Source organism: Pseudonaja textilis, chromosome 8 (assembly GCF_049901715.1).
Source record: "Pseudonaja textilis isolate UNSWEBS1 chromosome 8, rPseTex1.2, whole genome shotgun sequence".
NCBI classification, from domain to species: domain Eukaryota; kingdom Metazoa; phylum Chordata; class Lepidosauria; order Squamata; family Elapidae; genus Pseudonaja; species Pseudonaja textilis.
The window spans coordinates 19,993,230-20,007,591 of NC_141997.1; the positions used below are offsets into that span (position 1 = coordinate 19,993,230).

The 14,362-nt window shown below is 36.9% G+C and overlaps 1 protein-coding gene across 1 annotated transcript in view; it reads left to right on the top strand.

Annotated features, from left to right (window-relative positions):
- Positions 1-12: 12 nt before the first annotated feature.
- Positions 13-14,362, top strand: part of EIF5B (eukaryotic translation initiation factor 5B) — a 29,930-nt gene continuing 15,580 nt past the window's right edge. The window contains exons 1-6 of the mRNA XM_026707549.2: positions 13-175; positions 7,220-7,345; positions 8,209-8,293; positions 11,863-12,505; positions 13,189-13,415; positions 13,752-13,902. Of these exons, the coding sequence (XP_026563334.2) occupies positions 141-175; positions 7,220-7,345; positions 8,209-8,293; positions 11,863-12,505; positions 13,189-13,415; positions 13,752-13,902 (1,267 nt within the window). The 5' untranslated portion in view covers positions 13-140. The remainder of the gene's footprint in view (positions 176-7,219; positions 7,346-8,208; positions 8,294-11,862; positions 12,506-13,188; positions 13,416-13,751; positions 13,903-14,362) is intronic.

Genomic DNA, 14,362 nt, shown 5'->3' on the forward strand with positions numbered 1-14,362 from the left:
TCGTCGGCCGCTGCCGAGTGGAGGGTTCGCGTCGCGTTGGCCTCTCACCATATGTGCCCTCTCGCGTGTGGAGGCGGCTGTCTGGGCCCTGCGCAAGGAGAGCGAGCGAGAGAGCCAGCCTCAGAGGGGCGGTTGCAACCATGGGCAAAAAACAGAAAAACAAGAGCGAAGACAGGTACCCAGAGCCCTGGACGTGGCCTGGGTGGGCGGGGGAGCGGGAGTAGTCGGTGGCTGCCGGCCCAGGGCTGCTAGCCCTGCGTTTCTTCTTCTTCTTCCAACATGCTGAGGCAGGCTGCGCGGAGGGATGCCCCTTCCTCAGTCCAGGAATGTGAGGCAGCTCCTCTCTCACTCGGGGGGGACGTGGCAGTTCGGGCCAGAGCCTCGCGTGTGAAGGGAAGACTGGGAAGGGGGGGGGAGACCCAAGGGGCCCGTCCGAATTCATATATATATATCTCCTTCATGGCTGGGACTGCTTACTTTTGAGGACTCGGCCGGTACTTGTTTGCCTGTTCAATTAAACAGGCGCTGTTAGTCATGGTTTCCTTCGCAATTATTTTAGGTGTGTGCGCTTTTTCTGCTCGACTTCACCCTGCGACTTCTGGGTGCAGTCGCTTTTCCGGTTAGGAGAGCTAGAGTTTATTTAAAGACAGTGTCAAATTTGGGGGAGAGGGGGGAGAGGAGGAGGCTAAAAAGGCCTGTGCTTCCAGATATTCGCTTGGCCCTTTAGTTCAAACCTGACGTGGAAAAGTTACTGATAAAACAAAGTTAAACGTGATCAAACCATTCCTTCTTAACCCTACTTGTTGACGATAATCACAATTTACTCTAGATGAAATGGTGTGAATTTTCGGGAGTTGGGTATGTTAGGGAGACCTTTCTGGCCGCCTTTTCAAGAAGAGTACAGTGATATGAACAACTAAGGGTTTTGCTCTTGAGGTTCTTGGGAAAGAAGAGGCTTTCTATACTTCACCTATCCTGTACTATAGACCACTGGCTTGCTGCATTTCTCATCAGAGCTGAGTTTCTTGTAATTGTTGGAGCCTCCAACTTTTAGAGCTCCGACTATTTCTGCCTGATCATTAGTGGTAATTAACTACAAGCCATGAATTTTACCAGTCTTGAAATGAAATATAAGATAACACAGTAAGAATCAGTTGGTTATTGTAAATATGTAGAACATGAAGTCAGTGCTGATGAAATAGCCTACCATGGTTACATATGCAAGTATCACACTTGAAACAGAAGACAGTAGTGCACAGGAAAATACCAGAACAGCATATAATAGGACAAAGCCCTGTGGTTTCCAAAAACTGTTGAATAAAGTAATACTTTGACTCAGCCATTTTAATCCTAAGAAGAAAATAGGGAGTAGAAAGATGGCCACCCATACATTTTAAAAAAATCTTGGTATGTATTTAATTGCTACATTAATTGTTACTGCCAGAACCAGAAATATATAATTACTAGAGCACACTGGTTTGTTACTTGTCTTTATGGCATCAAAGACAATTCAACAAGAGTTTTTGAGAAAGATGTGATGCCATTCTCCTGCAGGTCAGAGAGGATGTAAAGCAGGAGTATCAAACCCACAGTGTCATGTTGTCATCACATAGGCTTAAGAGAACTATGAGAACTATGAGTTCTAATTCTGCCGTAGGTCAGTCTGGGTGATTGAGGCAGTCATCTTTCAGCCTAGGAAGCAGGTAATGGCAAACCACTTTCAAAATCTTGCCAAGAAAACTACAGGGACTCATCCAGGCACTTGCCAGGAGTCAGCATTGACGTGAAGGCACATGTATGCGATAGACTGAGAAGATAAAGACAATCATTATGGCTTTCTCAGATTATACCAAAGAGCTTCACCAGCACAGAGAAATACTAACTTTAACTTGAAATAGTTCTTGAGAAAAGAAATCTAAAATGATCAATTGACAGTGAAAATCATTTCATTACTGTGCGCAGTCTAAAACATATCTCACTTCTAAATTCCTATTACAAGGTGGTTAATTTTTTTTATTGTGCATTATCTTTAACTCTTAATTATATATTCATATTTATGTCCTTAACTACTGCAAAACATGGCAGCTTTTTAGATAGTCTTCCTTTTATTCCCTCTTCCTCTTGTCCCTTTTTTCCTCCTTTTTAATTTAAATTTGCCTTTATTTAAGAATGGAGTTTATAGATTTTATTTTTAATATCACTTTTTAAATATTTTTCTTGGCTTGAGTTTTTAATGAAATCCATATGGCGTATATCTTTTTTTCCTGCTCACATTTTAATATTAATAATACTCTCATTTGTAAGATACAATGTTAAAGAACTGGAATCCTCAATGAACTTTTAAAAATATAAATATTGAAAGTGGTTTTCTTTTTCTTTTTTTTCCCAAGAATTTTATTAATTTTTAAAAAACAAACATATACAAACAAAACACAAAACATGAAAACAAACATCTTTTTGGAAAGCAGCTTGATCCCGCGTTACATTTTTTTGTACAGACATAAATTCAAGTTCATGCTCACTTTTATATACCATTCCATATCTTATTTACCAGTCTACATTTTCTATATATCTTCTCCCCTCTTTTCACTCTTTTAATTGTATTTTATTTATTTCATCTCAATTTAAATCATTATACTTATATCCTTTGTCTGTCCTGTTTCAGCTGTCTATCTTTTCTCATTAATACAAAATTTTTCCTGTAATCACTGATTGGAGTATGATGCCTTTATATCATTCCCCTAAATTTAACACTTAAAATAATACATAATTTTTCATTCGGATTCTGCTTAGTACATTCTAAAGCTACACACTATATTTTAAAATAAGAAAAAAATATAAATATATAATATTAAAACAACAATCCATACCAATTAAACTCTATCATTAAAATTAATATTCGTTTAAGTCTTGAGCATTTTACACATTCCTTTTCAAATAGATATCATGCTTCTATGGAAACACTTATAAATTTTACGTAGTTACTTCCACCCCATTTCACTTATATTTTAACACATTATGTAATTAAGATGTTCCCATTCCTTCTTAGTTCAATTCTCTCATATCTCATTTCATTTATTTTGTTCAAAAAATAAGAAAACTTCACTGAATTACATTGAATATTTTATCCCATTTTATAATCATGTTGTTCCAATTTTCTAACATTATTTCTAATACAAATACAACAATACAATTTTATGTACCTTTGCAGAATCTTTTTTTCAGTTATATTTTTATCCATTATCTCTAAATAAATCCTGTTTCTTTACATCTTGTTTCAAACCTTTGTAGCTTCTTTTCCCTTCCTTCCTCCCTTGCTTCTCCACTCTACCCTTTTTACCCCCTTGTCTCTTGATCTCCACCCTCTTCTGTATCCCTCTTTTCTGTTGCTTTCTGACATTGTATCCACTTTTTACCTTATTTTTCCCTTTTTTGGTTGTTTTTTTTAAGTCTTAAATTCTCCATTCTCTTTCCCCCCTTTCCCCTTTCTTCTCCAGATAAAGTTGCTTGTTCACTAAAGATGGCTTCTTCTTCATCCCAATCTTCTTGTTCTAGTAGTTTCTCATAAGTAGAAACCGCCATTTCTAAAAAATGAAAAACGGAGTCAAAAGAACCTTTCCCTTCTTGTTCCTCTTCTTTATATTTTTTGAATTCCATTTTCAGTTCATGCACAAGTAATGCCATTGTAGAAAATTTTTTAAACAACCCAAATGTTTTTAATTATTCAAATAATAATTTTCAAAAGTCCCAAAGACATCAAGCAGTTCAAATACACACAGGCTGTTTCATTTAACACTTTTTTCCTTTTTTCACTTTCTCTTCCTGGGGTTGCAATTCAGTTACAAAGTTCCAATTAAAATGTATCTTTTAGTAGTCTTGTTACAATTTAGCTCTAGTCTTTTAAATTCCAAGCAGTCTCCTCCAGCCAAATCTTAATCTTAATTCTTTTCCTCTTCCTTCCCACTTAGAGCAAAGAAAAAGTTTTTTTAGTGTTCAGAAATCTTTATTGTCCCCTTGGCTTTAATTTTCCAGTTTAATTACCTGCTGATGCCAAAGCGGGTTTTTCCAATTTCTCATTCATCTGCTGTCACCATAAGGAAGGAGAGTGAGAAGAAGCAAACTTTCCCTTTTCACTTTCATTCGCTGCTTCCAGATCTTCTTTGGGAGAGATGTATCCTTTGCCAAAATTTAAATTCCAGGATATCTTGAATGTTGCTTCTCATCCCGGTCAACCGAAACTTTCACTTCTCAGCTTCCTCCTGCACATACTTTTCTGGATGAGTGCTTCTTTGTGGCGGCCATTTCTGACCGCTGCTCTTGCCGCTTTCGGAAAAGGGAGTTAAGCCAGCTGAGGAGGGGAGGTATGACTCCCCTCGACCCCTGCTGGGTCTCCCCTATCTTCAGTCACCTCTACGGGGTAACTATAGCCCTGAAGCCAGCTGGCTCGGGGAATTCCAGCGGTGAGCGCAAGCAGAAACCATGCATGATCACGGATTCCTACCGCCACCAAAGCCCTACAAACCGGAAGTCCATGGCTTTATTTTTCTTAGGAGATAACATATTCTCCCTAAATATAAATATTTTATAGAAAGATTGGGAGAAAGATATTTATATGTGTAGTTTTTAATGCAAGAAGTGTGATTTTAATCAGATTTTGTAAACTACAGAAAAAAATGACATTTCTTCCAAATAAATGTCAGGATAAAAATAGGATATACAGGTAGTCCTAGACTTACAACAGTTCATTTAGTGACCATTCAAAGTTACAACAATACTGAAAAAAGTGTCATGATCATTCTTCGCACTTTTGACTGTTGTTGCAATCTCTTGGTCATGTGATCAAAATTGAGATGTTTGGCAATTGATTCATATTGATGATTGCAATGCCCATGTGATTTCTTTTGCAATCTTCTGATAAGCAAAGTCAATTCACATAACATCTGTCTCACTTAGTAACAGAAATGTTGGGCTCAATTGGCATTGTAAGTTTAGGATTACCTGTACAGAATATACAGAAATTGTTTCCAGCAATATTATTTTGTTATATAGTCTACACCAGAATGTGTATCATTTAGCTTTCTCAGATAAATGTAACATGAAGATGTATGAAATAATTCCAATATAAACACTTATACTTAAGAAAGTTCAACAGTGTAAGAGAAAAGGGGGTGGGATGGAGTGGAATGAGACAGTAATTAAAGATAGTCCTTTATACATGAGAGTAAATTCAGGTGGTGCTTCTGTGATATTGGTTTATATGGCAAAAATTTAAAAGCTCTTTTAAGTGATGCTTATACCGATATTTAACATTCTGAAAAATAAAGATTTTATTAAGCAAAAGGTAAGGGTGATTTTTATTTCAACATTGACTTTGGTAATGAGAAGCTGTTGAAATATTTTTTTAGAGTCTTATCACATGTATTTATAAAAACAAACAGCAATTGGCTAAAGGTTAATTTCTTAGAGGAGCAGGTTAAGGAATGATTATATATTTCCTTATATAGATCTTTGATATCTGCTAAATATGAATGTAATAAAATATGAACTTAATCCTTATAAAGGATTTTTATTAGATTATATTGCATATTTATTAGATGTTAAAAAAGGGACAGAACTCTTAGGCGTTTAGACTCAAAATAAGCAATAAAATATACCATCATTTGAGACACAAATGTGAAAGTATATACAGTTCTAGATTATTTAGTCAATGTATTACATTTCTTTTATATTTTGTAGTTCTACTCCGTCAGTAGGAGATGATATAGTTTATTTTATGGAAAGATTGCTACATTTAGGGGTCAGAACAATAATTTTTTTCTGTGTGCTTCAAGAAATTGTTGTTGTGAAGTTGTGTCCGACCCATCGCATGGACAACGTTCCTCCAGGCCTTCCTGTCCTCTACAATACTCTGGAGTCCATTTAAGCTCATGCTGACTGCTTCAGTGACTCCATCCAGCCACCTCATTCTCTGCCATCTCCTTCTTCTATTGTGCTCAATCTTTCCCAGCATTAGGCTCTTCTCCAGTGAGTCCTTCTCATTAGGTGGCCAAAGTATTTGAGTTTCGTCTTCAGGATCTGGCCTTCTAAAGAGCAGTTAGCATTGATTTCCTCTAGGACTGACCAGTTTGATCGCCTTGCAGTCCAAGGGAAATTGTAACTATAATTAAATTTATGAGGTTGGGAACGATGCCTGGTTTTGATAATAATGAAATCGGTACAAATATATCTTGCTCTTTTATCTCCTGTTTTATTGGATGTATGAAATAAATGTATTTTATTGTTAAAGGTTTTTCAAACAGATTCTTCCTAACTTTGATTTCCTAATGTTGATTTTGAAACATTTAGGTTTTTATTATTTTTGGAAGTATATGTGTTGTTTTTTAAAAACATTTCAGATAGAACGATTTATTATCTTAGAGCAAGCTATCCAGTTTATCTTTAATTACTGTCTCATTCCACTCCATCCCACCCCCTTTTCTCTTATACCGTTGAACTTTCTTAAGTGTTTATATTGGAATTATTTCAAACATCTTTATGTTACAGTTATCTGAGAAAGCTAAATGATACACATTCTGGTGTAGACTATATTTTTGAATGCAAATGCCTATTACAGAAGATGCTTGCTAGATACATTCTGAGATAATTTTTAAAAATAGGTTATTGGAAAAAGAGTAGAAGTTTAACATGATTTCATACATTGCAAAAACTAAAGATAATAATAAAATGACTTTATCTGATCTTGAGAAGCTAAGCACTTTGGTGTTGTTTAGCTCTTGAAAGAAAAGCTACCAGAAAGCTTTGGTCGGAAAAAAACAAAAAAATCACTATGGAAAAAGTATGCACTTCTGCCAAGAAAGCTATATAGATTATCCACAAAATTGCCAGAAGCCTCAAAGGAACCTTTATTTTAAGCAGCAGATAATACAATATCCAATCTTACCAAGCTGAGAACTTCTTGGCTAAATTTTTCTTTGCTTGTATAAATATAAACGGTGCCCCACACATGAAATTACAATCCTGAAGCATATTGTACTTGATTTGGGCCTCTTGAATAGAACTGCAATATTGAAATAATTATTTAAAAAAGAGATTTTCAGACTCAAGAACAAGTTTTCTTTAAAATGCTGGTATTGGAAAGGACAGATTTGAACTTCTGTATCAGATATATTTCACATTACTTTAGTTTTTGATTCATTTTTTTTTTGCGGGGCTGTTTTAGTGCCAAGGATGACCTTGATCTTGATGCCCTTGCTGCTGAAATAGAGGGTGCAGGTGCTGCCAAGGAACAAGAGCCTCAAAAATCTAAAGGCAAGAAGAAAAAAGAAAAGAAAAAACAGGACTATGAGTAAGTACAAAATTTGTCCTTCATAAAATAGAATATACAGAATAACAGAGTTGGAAGGGACCTTGGAGGTCTTCTAGTCCAACCCCTTGCTTAGGCAGGAGTTGTCATACAAATTATATTAGATGCATGAAATCAGACTTTGTGAATATCCTTATAGCAAGCTTTGAACATGTGGGATAAAAAGCTATATTTGGAGAAGGCTTGTACAAGTGCATTTAATGATGACTGAAAGAATTGTGATAGCGATGATAGAGACCAAATCTACTCTTTCATCCCTGTAGTTTTATTGGCAGTTGCAGAAATGTTTTGGTAGCATCTTACTGAGTTGTTCAGCCAAGGCAAAGTGCCTTGTCTTCCCTATTCATCTGTGTGCCATTGGCTATGATTTCCCCTTTAGTTTCACTGCCCAACTATTATATGAGAAACAGAACTTGTGCACTGCTTTAATTTTCTTCTTAAATGGTTTTCCAGATGAAGGAACATGAGAATGCCAATCTCATAGAAACATTAGCTTGCTGAATGTTTATATAGTACATTTAAGTTTTGAAAATAAATTATGGTAGGGTATATATTGTAGAGTTTACCCTCTTCTATATCTCCCCTTCCCTTAAAATGTTTTGAGAAGTTTCAAAAAGATGAAAGGGAAGGAATGCTATGATTTAGACTGCTGAGCAGCACTACTTTAAACACCATTTGTCTGAAATGATATAGGGTCATCTGCTTGTGTAGAGGGTTAGACCAGAGGACCACTAAGGTCCCTCTCAACTCTTATTCTGTTATCAGACTCATCCAATGATTGACTTCTGTTTCCTTAGTTTTCTTAGTATATAAACAGGATCTAAATAATATAATTCTTATTGCAGTGAAGATGATATCCTGAAAGAGTTGGAAGAGCTGTCTCTAGAAACACAAGGTGGGAGAGTTGAAAAAGAACCAGTTGTAGCAAAGGTAAAAATCCTGCAAAACTGGTGCTCAAAGTTTTAAAACGTTGTATATCTTTTGTGTCAGATTAATTCACCTGGAAACACTATAATAATTTAACACTGAAATTTACCCACCTCTCTGGAAAGTGGTGTGGAAAGTTGTGAACAAAATATATTTAAAGCACTTGACCAGATTGCTCAAAAGGCTTTTTTTTTGTAAAAAAACAAAAACAAAACTGTTGACAGTTCATGCATATCAGTGGTGGGATTCAAATATTGTTGCCACTGGTTCGGTGGGCGTGGCTTGGTGGAAGCGCTTTGCACATGTGCACACACTTTGTGTGCGTGTGTGCACCAAACGTGCACTTTGCACAGGCGCAGAGGTGTTCTAACTCACCTCCTGCAAACCTGCATGATCCCAGTTGCTTCAGCAGCTGCCGCGCAGCACACTTCTGTGCCGCACAAAGCAGCTGCGCTTCAAATTCAGCGGATAAAGGTGAGTATGGGAGCCCAGGCAGGTGGGTGGGCCCAATAGCAGCACCATTAGAGCAGCAGAGAGAATCGGTTCAGTCTCTGCTGCTCATCGCTCCTACCGGCTCTCCAGAACCGCGCAGAACTGGGCGAATACCGCCAATGATACATATCAACATTCCATTGTTCTAAGTTATTTGTAATTTGTCCCTTCAATATTGCATAATTCTTTCCCACACATGAAACAATCCACATCAATTTTTTAAAATAAATTTCACGTATCAGAAATATAGCAAAGTAGAATGCATACATCCTTAACTAATAGCGCTCAGTCTAAAATAATGCTGACAATCGCATAAACTTATAATTTGACAGTGGTAGGAAAACCCAGTAGCTTCATGTTCCCATGTCTAAACTGCATCACAAGTAGCCTGGTGATTGCGTCCATCTTTAAACTTTCTCTGACATATCCCGTATAGACAAAATAGATTTCTGCATTGAATTACTCCATTTTAAATAGAGAAGAAAATCATATGATAATGCAGGAAATGAAACCCAGTTTTCCCAAAAAATGGTGCAGCGCATACAATGAAAATCTTAATGGTTATGTATGTCAGAGAAAGTTAATACCTTATAGAAGTAATGCAATCAGTATGACTGAATAAGATGTTTTAAATATAAATGCAAGATTAATTTATATTTTATTTCAATCCCATTAGCTTTAATCCTGAAGGAATGTCCATTTATTTCATTTGTATCCAAACAAAATGTTTAAATTCACCAGAGGGAAAGTTTGCCATATATAGTATAGTCCATATAACCAGATACACAAAAGTATCAGAGTACAACCTAAATCTCAATTCCCTTTATTTGTCAAAACCAATATTGGTGCAAATTTTGATATTATACAGTAACCAAAGTTATACTTTAATCTAACTATATTAGGAAAGGAAATATTTGGCTATTGATCTTTGAACCATAATGAATCATCTGCATTTACTTTGCTTTCCACAAAGCTCTGAAGCGTTGTGTTGCCTTGATTTCCAGTGAATTAAGGATGATGAAGTTGGATGAATTCATTTGAGGGTGCTAATGAAACTTTTCTTAGGATTATGGGAATAATTGAGTATGTCAATTAATTGTTTAGCATTTAATGGCATCCTTATTACATTCTTTATCCCCTTTTATGCCTGCAAAATTGGAGCCCTGTCAGAATTTGGTACCAGTGCCAGGTTGCCAGAAGGCCTGTATGGAGCTTTAGGTGTTCAGTTCCTGAGAAGTAGTTCTGGCTATGCATTGCCTGGCTAGTGCAAATATGGCCCCCTGAAGGAGGGAGCTCAGCCACATCCCCTGTCTTGCTGTTTAAGTTTTTTGGGTAGCTCTTGTCTATGCTCATGCTCAGCAATTGTACCTAATCATGCCTCAGGAATGCAGGGCTGGGGAAAAAAACCCTACCCAGATCTTATCCATGCTGACTCTCCTGAAAGAGATGGGCTACCGTTGCAGGAAGGAGCCAAGAAATGTCCTGAGGGACAGGTTATCGGCTTGAGAGGCTTGAGCCAAGGGAGATGTGCCAAGCAAAAAAAGGACCAGGAAGAAGGCTCCTGTTGATAAAGGTGCCCTAAGTTGACTGGGCAACTCTTTTCTGAGGGGGCTTGGAGCTGTACAGGTTGTAGGACTGACGGGAGACAAGTGGTTGCTCTGCAGAATTGTTCCCAAGGCTAGCAGTGGTGGTAGAATTCAATGCAATCAAGGGCACCTGTGAGAAGGGGGGAAGAGGGTGAAGCAGGACGATGCCAAAGGATATTGCAAAGCAGGGCTCTATGCTGCCATTCACCTTATCAGGCAGCCATTTCCTGCCAACATTTGAAAGCCTATCCAGGGAAGCTGTTATCTTTCAGATTATCACCAAAAGAAATCTGGCAGTCAGAGAAAGAGGGATACAGCAATGTAGCTGCTGGCTTATCCAGTTAGTTTGGTCCAAGTTCTGACAGCTGTCCAGCTCTGTTTGGAAGAGTTGCAAACATAAGAATTTTTTTACAAGTCTTAGGTGTCAGTGCTTTCTTCTATAATACTTGCCTCAGAGTGTTGCTGCCCATCTGCCCACCATCCTGTCCAAAGACTCCTGAGAGACTATTTCCAAATCTTGCTGCTATTGGCCTAGAGGTCAGCACTGTTCACATTCTTCCCTGTGTCTTTCCAGCCATGCAATCTGTGTAGCTTCCTGCTTCCCTCATAGGGCAACTACCTCCAGTGTCTTCCTGACCTGCTGTGTTCCATCCTGACCACAGGCCATCCGGCCTTCAACGCTGCTGCAACTGGCTCTAGACCCAATTCTATAACTCTTCTACCTGCCTCTTTTTCCACCCCTGTTTCACTTATGGACTTAACTCGTGCTTTGCTGCTCTCCCCCCACATCCTTCCTACAGACACTTTCCTTATACCAATTGTACGTTCTGTTGTTGTTATGATCTTGGGCCTGGCTCTACAACGTGAATGACTGCTTGCCCTCATTCCCTTTGAGGACTGCTAAGGTCTTCCTGCACCACCCCATCTAACCCACTCCCTGATTCTGCTGCTGATGGGTTTAATTTAGCCCTCCTCCCTCCCTCTCTCTGCAACTACAGTCCCTTCTCACAAATATGAACTTAATCAGGTGTGTTATTGAAACTGAATTTTTATCATGTTGTACAAGAAAACAGTACCAGGAAAAGGAAGAGTAGTCTAATAATCTTACTAATTTAAGACTTAACAAATTATATTCCAAAGAAACATCCTTTTAGGAACAATTGAATAAAGTCCAGACAAAAAAAAGTTCACATATGCAGTGCTGTGCTTGAAGGTTCCTTTGCCACATGAAAAGAAAACCTTACACATACAAGATCTTCAGCAAAAAACACTATTTATTGTATAACTTCGCTACACTTTTTGAACAAGATTTTATTTTATGTACCATCTGAAGCATTTGTTCAGATTTCTTTTGCCACCGTTCCCAACCAAATAGAGGGAGGTATATTTCTGAGAGGTGTTTTGTTAATGTTTAATAGTCAGAGAATGTAGTGATCACAAACCATATGATTTCTATGATTATTTACAATTTATGATATTAAAATATTTTATCAGGTAGAGAATGAAAATGAAGAACTTGGCCTGTCAAAACAAGATAAAAAGAAGAAAGGCAAGAATAAAAAGGCTAGCTTAGAGGAGGAAGACGGCAGTGAAGAAATGGAAGACAAAGAAAAAAAATCTAAAAAGTTCCTCAAACCCAAGAAAGAACTACTCTCCGAGAGTGATGATGACGATAATTTTGATTTTAAAAAAATGAAAGGAAAAGTTCAGAAATCAGGTAATAAACACGAATTTTCTGAAGAAGATGAAACTGGCATTGTGAAGAAGAGCAAAGAGTTGGCACATCCTGTGTCCTCTGGTGAGAGTGAAGATGAATTGGATGAAGGCCCGCAGGCAAAAAAGGGGCAGAAGAAAAATCAGAAGGTAAAATTAGTGGCTGAGACCGAAAGCGGTGATGACGTGGATGACTCTTCATTTAAAATAAAAACTGTGGCTCAGAAGAAGGCAGAAAAGAAAGAACGAGAAAAGAAAAAACGGGAAGAGGAGAAGGCTAAGCTAAGGAAACAGAAGGAAAAGGAAGACTTGGAAGCTAATAAAGAACAGGCAAAGCTGAAGAAGACTGACGAAGGAACTGCCTCAGCTCAGCTGTCAACATCTGCCACTGTGGAAAAGGGAGAGACCCCAGAAGCAGCAGAAGGTTAGTAACATTTGGGTAATATGTGAGAAATAGATTTTTTTAAAAAAAATGTATACTTGGTTTCTCAACAAAAGTAAGGAGTGAGACTATTGAAGTGTTTTTCTCTAATCTTGTAATATGCCAAGAAATGTAAATCTATAAAGATCAGTCTTTATAGCATCTATCCTGAAATCTTTTCACATTTGACTATCAGCAAATGATACCACTCTGACTTTATATGTTCATTCAGAAATTGGGTTTGCTTGTGAAAGACATATTTAGGAAGAAGAGGATTTATACTTAATTTTTGATTAGTAAGAATTTTGTAGGTTTCAGTTTATAACCTAATGAATGGAACTGATGATAATATTCTTGACTCCTTTTTTCTTTAAGCTTATTCTGCGGTTAACATTAATTGAATGCTGCCTAGTTACTCATGTTGCTGATTTGATAGTTTATTTAAAATTACCTAAAGCAAATGCTTTTTCTTTTCATATAATAAGGTATATAAGAAGGACTCTTCATAAAAAGTGGCTCCCCTCAAGTGGCTTTTCATGCTTGACAGTTTTGAAAGTTATCATGAGTAAATTGTGGGAGAGAAAAAAATACCAAGAGTTTTAAGCATTTCTAATTTTCGTTACTTTTTTAAGTTCTTCTTATGCATAATTATCCTTTGTGCTTCAACAATTAACTTTCCTTTTTAGTCAATGATAATGAAGGTGAGAAGAAGAAAAAGGATAAAGATAAAAAGAAAAAGAAAGGAGAGAAAGATGAAAAGGAAAAAGAGAAAAAAAAGGGTCCCAGTAAGGCCACAGTTAAAGCAATGCAAGAAGCCTTGGCTAAACTGAAAGAAGAGGAGGAAAGAGCAAAGAGAGAAGAGGAGGAACGTATTAGACAACTTGAAGAGCTAGAAGCCAAACGCAAAGAAGAGGTATTACAACTTTTCCTATAGATTGAGAATAAATAGATTTGTCTCTAGTGTATATGTTTTTAGCTTTGAAAGGCAAAGGTGCTCAGAATCCCTTGCCGTGCCATTTTTTTTCTGTATTGAAAATCATTAAGCTACTGATATAACTAATCCTGATTTTTATTTGTTATTGAATTACAGTGTATTTGTAATGCAATGGTATATACATTTATTTAGAGGGAAATCTAAACAAGACTCCCAACTGAATGTGTGCAGCATTGCAGCCTTATCATTTTTGCATGCCAAGTTCCAGCCCTGTGCACTGGAAGTCATAAAGAGGCTAAAACTTGATTTTTGTAGGAACGCTTGGAACAAGAAAAAAAGGAAAGGAAAAAACAAAAAGAAAAGGAGAGAAAAGAACGTTTGAAGAAGGAAGGAAAGCTTCTAACCAAATCTCAAAGGGAATCCAAAGCCAGGGCAGAGGTCACTCTTAAGTTGCTGCAAGCACAGGGTAAGGATTGCTCTTTATAATAATTTTCTTATTTCTGTCCTGTTTAGGATAAAATACTATACATACTTCATTAGAGTATGATTGTTAGGATATCACGGGGACATTTTAATAGAAAAGCTGTGGTTTTGCAATTCTTATTTGTATTTGTGTAAAGTATTAACTTAAAATACCACAATTTTATGCTTGTACTTCAGAATAGTCTCCAATTAAGTGAAAATTTATTATTGACAAAATCTGCTTACGATCAAGTTGTACAATTGTAAATGAGTGTCTGCTGTCTGCTGTCATGTTTAAACCATCCTATGTTAATAAGCCAAAGTACAAATGAGGTCTGCGCTTCTGTGTGCAGCTTTTTGTTGCTATTCAAGTCATCTTTTTTTCAGCACTACTTTGCTTAACATACAGAGTAGAAATGTTTTGTTATTAACTACAGTTTTCAGTATATGTTTCACTGAATGTA